This window comes from Gastrolobium bilobum, unplaced genomic scaffold (genome assembly GCF_033153095.1).
Source record: "Gastrolobium bilobum isolate Gb01-03AN ecotype WA unplaced genomic scaffold, APGP_CSIRO_Gbil_v1 utg7600, whole genome shotgun sequence".
NCBI classification, from domain to species: domain Eukaryota; kingdom Viridiplantae; phylum Streptophyta; class Magnoliopsida; order Fabales; family Fabaceae; genus Gastrolobium; species Gastrolobium bilobum.
This window is the reverse complement of record NW_026897674.1, coordinates 1,098,822-1,105,889: the sequence shown is the minus strand read 5'-3', so window position 1 is coordinate 1,105,889 and position 7,068 is coordinate 1,098,822. Positions and strand designations below refer to the sequence as shown.

Sequence of the window (7,068 nt, the reverse complement as noted above, 5' to 3'; positions counted from 1 at the left end):
GCTGTTCTATTTCCAGCAAAATGTCCACCGTACTCAGATCCATGACAGTGCCAGAGAATGTTTTTAACTTCTTCCTCTGGAACACAACGACGAATTATTCCATCAGCACATCGAAAGAAAAGATATGGATCATTGAGATCGTGGGGAAATTCCCCAATTGTCAAGTAATTTGCAAAATCAGCAAACCAGGGTGTTATCATGTTGAGAGCCATTAGTTGTTCATCAGGAAACTCTTCTCTGATTAAAAGATTTGGGCTATCTTGCAGTTCTTTATCTTGAATTCTGGAGAGATGATCTGCTACTAAATTCTCTACTCCTTTCTTATCTACAATCTCAAGTGAAAATTCCTGCAAGAGGAGCATCCACCGAAGAAGTCGTGGCTTTGCATCTTGCTTATTAATGAGATATTTTAGTGCGGCATGATCTGTATACACTATAACCTTAGACCCTATTAGATAAGATCTGAATTTATCCAATGCGTACACTATAGCTAACATCTCTTTCTCAGTTGTGGCATAATTTAATTGAGCTTCATTAAGTACTTTGCTGGCGTAGTAGATTACATGTAGCAATTTGTTTTTCCGCTGACCTAGGACTGCTCCTATGGCATAATCACTTGCGTCGCACATAAGCTCGAAAGGGAGCGTCCAATCAGGTGCGGTTAGCACAGGTGCAGTAGTGAGTTTTTCTTTCAGTATTTTGAAAGCTTTTAGACATTCGTCATCAAAATTAAACTCAGCACCTTTTACTAATAAGTGACTAAGAGGCTTAGCTATCTTGGAAAAATCTTTGATAAATCTTCTATAAAATCCAGCATGTCCAAGAAAGCTCCTCACTCCATTAACATTTACAGGCGGAGGAAGTTTCTCAATGATGAGTAACTTAGCCTTGTCAACTTCAATTCCTTTCTCCGAAACTCGGTGTCCCAAGACTATTCCCTCTTTTACCATAAAATGGCACTTTTCCCAATTAAGAATGAGATTGGTTTCCTGACATCGCTTGAGCACGCGAGAAAGATTCGACAAGCAACTATCGAATGAAGAACCAAACACGGAGAAATCGTCCATAAACACTTCTATGATATTTTCAACCATATCAGAGAAGATAGATAACATGCACCTTTGAAACGTGGCTGGTGCATTACAAAGACCAAATGGCATTCTTCGGTATGCAAACACACCGAATGGGCAAGTAAAAGCAGTCTTTTCTTGGTCTTCAGGTGCTACTGATATTTGATTATAACCTGAATAACCGTCTAAGAAACAATAATAAGCGTACCCAGCCAGCCTCTCTAACATTTGATCCATAAATGGCAGAGGAAAATGATCTTTACGAGTTGCGTCATTTAACCTACGGTAATCCACGCACATCCTCCAACCGGTTATTGTCCTAGTCGGGATTAACTCGTTATTGTCATTTTTAATTACTGTAACCCCTCCTTTCTTAGGAACAGTTTGTACCGGGCTTACCCACTTGCTATCTGATATCGGGTAAATCATACCCGCATCCAGAAGCTTTACAACTTCTTTTCTAACCACTTCTTTCATAGTAGGATTTAATCTCCTCTGTGGTTGACGAACTGGTTTGACCTCATCCTCCATTAAAATCTTATGTGTACAAAAAGAAGGATTTACACCTTTAAGATCTGAAAAGGTCCACCCAATAGCAGTCTTGTGTTCTTTCAAAACACATATTAATTTTTCTTCATCTTTCTGTAGCAATGAATTATTAATAATTACTGGATAAGTATCACCATTGCCAAGGTAGACATATTACAAGGTGGGTGGAAGTTCTTTTAATTCTAACTTCGGAAATTCAGGTGTTTGGACAGTTGTTGTCTTATTTTCTTGAGATTCAAGGTCTAAAGATCCAGGCTCATCGTCGACGACAATATCAATTGCTTTTACAACTTCTTCCAACAAAGCTTCATTTAGCGGTTCAGGAGTTTGTAAAATCCTAGCAAATAATTCTGTAATTGTTGGTGCTGCATTAATTTCATCTGTGATTGCTGCTACAGCTTTGTCAATCACGTCGATTTGAAAACAGTCACCTTTTTCTTCTGGGCATTTCATGGCTTCAAAAACATTGACTGTAAATTGCTCACCATTGACCCTAAATAGAAGCTCTCCCTGCTCAACATCAATTAAGACTCTAGCTGTGGCTAAGAAAGGTCTTCCTAAGAGAAGAGGTACTTCAGTATCTGCTTCCATATCTAAAACCACAAAATCTGCAGGGAAAATATAGTCATTTACTTTTACCAACACATCTTCAACCACTCCTTCAGGCCTCTTTATAGATCTGTCTGCCAATTGCAATGACAGAAGTGTGGATTTTAGTTCAGTGATTCCCAAAGATTTGGCAAAGGATAGTGGCATCAAGTTGATGCTCGCCCCTAAGTCGCACAATGCCTTACCCACATGAACATTCCCGATAGTGCAAGAAATGCTGAAACTACCAGGATCTTGAAGCTTTGGTGGTATTTTCTTTTGAATAATAGCACTGCATTCCGCTGTCAAAGACACTGTTTCCATTTCTTCTTTAAGCTTGTGCTTTCTTGAAAGCAAACTTTTCATAAACTTTGCATAACTTGGCATATTTTCTAAGGCTTCAACGAATGGAATATTTATTTGCAGCTTTTTAAACATTTCTAAAAATTTAGAATACTGTTGCTTTTGTGCTGATTGTTTCAGCCTTTGAGGATATGGGGCTTTAACATACGGGTTGTCTCCCAACGCTTTCATTCGTTCTTCCAAAGAAGGCTTCTTTACGATTTTTTTACGTGGGGTATCATTTAATGGTCCTCCAATAATTGTGACATCTCTATCAACATGACCATCAACATTTTCTTCAGCAGGCTTTTCTTTTTCTGAGTCGTTTTTACTGCTTGATGCAATGGTAGTCTTTTCTACAGGTGTGATTACGATTCCACTTCTTGTAGTTATAGCTTTACACTGTCCTTTAGGATTAACGATTGTGTCACTAGGAAAATTACCTGGAGGTCTTTCGGCCATCTGTCTAGCAAGCTGACCGATTTGATTTTCCAGATTCTTTATGGAAGCTTCTTGATTCTTAAAAGATGCTCTCGTTTCTTCTGCGAAATTTGTTTGAGATTGAGTCATCTTTTCAAATGCAACTTCCCAAGCGGCTTTCTGATTAGGTTGATCTTGTTGGAAATTTGCATTATTTTGTTGATGCCCAGATTTGTATGACAGACCAGGATGGTTTCTCCAGCTCGGATTATACGTATTTCCATAAGGATTTTCTCTCCTCTGGTTATTCCAGATCCCATGAACCTGAGCCGGATCAATCGTTACTGTAGCGTCACAGTTTTCAGGAGTGTGTGGTCCACCACAAGTGTCGCAAACTACAGGAAATTGCGAATTAACCGCAGAGATTTGATTTTGGGTAAAGAGTTTAACAAGTGAATCCAACCTTTGATCCATCTTGTCTTGTTTGGCTAACATAGCGTCGTACCCATCTAACTGCAACACTCCTTTCTTAGGTTGAACTGGTGTGACATCGTTGTCTTCAGATGCCATCTTCTCAATTAATTCAATAGCCCTTGTGGGAGTGATTTCTCCGATACTCCCTCCAGCTGCAGCGTTAAGAAGTACTCGATAAGTTGGAGTAACTCCTTTGTAGAAAATTCGGACCTTCTCGCCATTAGATAAAACGTATTGGGGACATCTCCTGATTAGTTCTTTAAATCTTCCCCATCCTACGCACAGAGATTCGCCTTCGAGTTGCTTGAAGTTGTCAATTTGTTCCTTCAACTCAGAGAATCGGGATAATGGGAAGAACTTCTTTTGGAATTTCTCAACCAAATCTTCCCACGTGGAGATGCTATTAGCAGGTTGCAATTCCAGCCAATTAAGTGCTCTTCCTTTTAAAGAAAAGGGAAACATCATCAAACGGATTTCTTCAGGAGGAACCCCATTAGCTTTGATGAGGCTGCACAATTGTAAGAATTTAGTGATGTGGCGGTTTGGGTCTTCGATCGGGTCTCCTTCGAATAGATTACTTTGAATTAAATTCAGGAAAGAGGCTTTTATTTCAAAGTTGTTGGCATGGATTTGAGGTCTCCTAATACTCGCAGTTGGATGCGAGAAATTAGGGTTTAAGAAGTGACTCATCAGTTCTTCAGGTGGATTTTGGTTATCTTCCGCCATGACTAGTCCTTCCGCAGAGTTGGAGCTCGATGCTTCTCGTGTCTTCTTTGCGGTCAAACGTTTCCTATTAGTTCTTTCTAAACGTCCTAACTCCGGTTCGTACTGTAGGTCACTGGGATTAACAGTGCCTCGCAAATGCATAAACCAGAAAACTAAGGCTCAGTGGACCAACTAACGGAAACCACTAACTAAACAGAAATTTTTTTTTTTTTTTAAAGCAAACAAATTAAAATAAAATAACTAAAATAACAATAAAAACAATAAGATATTTAAACTAACACAGTAAAATAAATAACAACAAAATAAAATGATCCAATCTATAATTTGATAGATAAAATTAATGTTGATTAAATCAGTCCCCGGCAACGGCGCCAAAAACTTGTTGAAGAACTCGGCAAGTGCACCGGTCGTACAAGTAATAAAGTGATAAAGTAGAGTTGTCGATCCCACGAGGACTGATCACCAAGCAATAATCTATTTATTTAATTAAAGTTGGATCTATCATTAAGGGTTTTCTTGAGAATATTGTGATTAAAGTAAAAACAGAATTTATAAACTTATTTTTGGTTTTTAATATTTTAGAAATTTAATTCAGAATTAATTAAAGCTAAAAGAAATTGATTTAAGTTTTCAATAAAAAGGCGTAGTTAGGATTCAACTTCCCCAATGGTTTCTTAACGTGTTTGTCTATTCTCACGATTACATTCAAGATTGAATTATTAACAATTCTTTCTATGATTGATTAAATCTCAATCCCTTGGTAATCCAATCCTTTACTCTAATCCAAAGCCTAATCCCTTAGTACTTTCTCATAGAATAAGCATTAACGCAAGAACTCAAGTTATAAAATTCACAAGTCTATCCCTAGATCATGCAAATTCCAGCAATCAACCAATCAGAATCACATACCAACATCCCTATTGTCATATGTGACTCGTATGTTTATCTACGAGTGATCAATTCATAAATAAAACTAATCATATATATCCGATTGATTGCATAATTCAAAGACAAGAATATAATTCATAAGAATAAACAGACATCAACTAAGAACCCATTGGTTCTGTATCTTCCTAACTACTAAAAGTAATTTAGCCTAACATACTCATAAAGACAGAATTAAAATCTACTGTAAAAGAAACTGAGTTCATGGTAAACTTGTCTAAAAGTGATGATCAATGGTGCAGAGTTGACTCCTTCCTTCTCCTCTGCCACGATCCAGTGCTACGCTTATGCTCCTTCCCTCGCTTCGTCTCAAGTGCCTTCTTTCTCCGCGTTCCCGAATAATTCCTTTCACAGCTTCCATCGCGTTGTATTTAAAGGGAAAATATGGGCTTTAATTTCCTGGATTCGCTCGCTCCATCAGTCGCCTATGCTAAGAACTTTGCGAGCTGCTCGCCCACTTGCTCGCTTTAGCTAGGAACTTTGCGAGCTGCTCGCCCACTTGCTCGCTTTAGCTAGGAACTTCGCGAGCTGCTCGCCCACTTGCTCGCTTTAGCGAGCAATGGAGCGAGCGTTACCAATTTTATTTTATTTATTATTTAATCTCTGATTTCCCCGTTGCTCCGCGTATTCGTTGCCTCATTTTGTTACTTTGTTATTCCAGTATTCCATTCTCAACAACCTGAAACAACAACAAATATTTAAAATTTGTTTATTTGTTGGCAATTCATTCTGTTTTACTGTTTTATTGTTTTAATACTATATTTTTAACTATTTTAATAATTATTTAAACTCTTTTTAGCCATAAAAACATAGTGTCTTAGACACTTATCACATACATACATACATACATATATATATATATATATATATTTATTTATTTTAATTTCAGATTACGTTTCTGAAAAATGTCGGGGATGAAAGCTTAAATGAATCATTATTTGACTTGGCTTGTGGCCCTAATACACGTGTTTTTAGATATACTAGTTATCTTATAAATGGTTGGAGGTTTAATATAAAGGATCGTGATATGCAATTAAAATCTCAAAATAGTGGAGTTCTAGTTAAAGGGGATGAGAATACAGGTAATTTAGATTATTTTGGCATCTTAACAGACATTGTGGAATTAATGTACGGCGGTGGAAATAGTGTGATTTTATTTAAGTGTGATTCGTGGGATGTTTCTTCTAGAGGAAGAGGATATAAGGAAGATAGATATGGTTTTTTTCTTATCAATATCAATCGTAGATTGAGCACTAATGAATCATATGTCCTAGCCACTCAAGCTCAACAAGTGTATTATGTTAAAGACACTAAAGATCTGAATTGGCTAGTTATTGTGAAGACAAAGCCCCGTGACTTTTATGATATGCCTTGGGAAGTTACAAATGAGCCATGTCAAGAAAATGATGAGATTGTGAAGACAAAGCCCCGTGACTTTTATGATATGCGTTGGGAAGTTACATGAACTGTGTAATGAACCAGATGATGAACAAGCGATATCTTTGGATAGGAATGACTTAGAACAACCCACCGTTGATGGAAGTCCAATGGTGCATGTAGAAGATGCTGACAATGAAGAGGAAAGTGATTATGATACTTTAAATTTGATAGAAGATGAGGAAAGTGATCACATCCATGAGTATGATTCTGATGACGATTGATTAATATTATATGCTATTTTTTTGTACAGGTTAAAAAAAATATTAAAACCTTAAAATATGGGATATAGGAAGGTTAGTGGGCAATTTTTTTTGTTAATTTGGTTAGTGGGCACTTTTTTTTTGTTGGTTTGGTTAGTGGGCAATTTCTTATGAAACAAATTTTGTTAATTTTTTTTTAAAAATAATTAGACATTATTTTATTGCACTCAAAGCATTCACATAGATAATATCATTCTTTTAACAAAAGAAGATAAATTGTATACAAAAAAGAAGAAGATAAATTACGTGCTTCA

At 36.8% G+C, this 7,068-nt stretch overlaps 1 protein-coding gene across 1 annotated transcript; it reads right to left on the bottom strand.

Annotated features, from left to right (window-relative positions):
- Positions 1–1,772: 1,772 nt before the first annotated feature.
- On the bottom strand, positions 1,773–4,169 carry LOC133309265 (uncharacterized). The gene has a single exon (XM_061510020.1). The coding sequence runs from the start codon at positions 4,167–4,169 to the stop codon at positions 1,773–1,775; it is 2,397 nt and encodes a 798-aa protein (XP_061366004.1).
- Between the last annotated feature and the right edge of the window lie 2,899 nt (positions 4,170–7,068).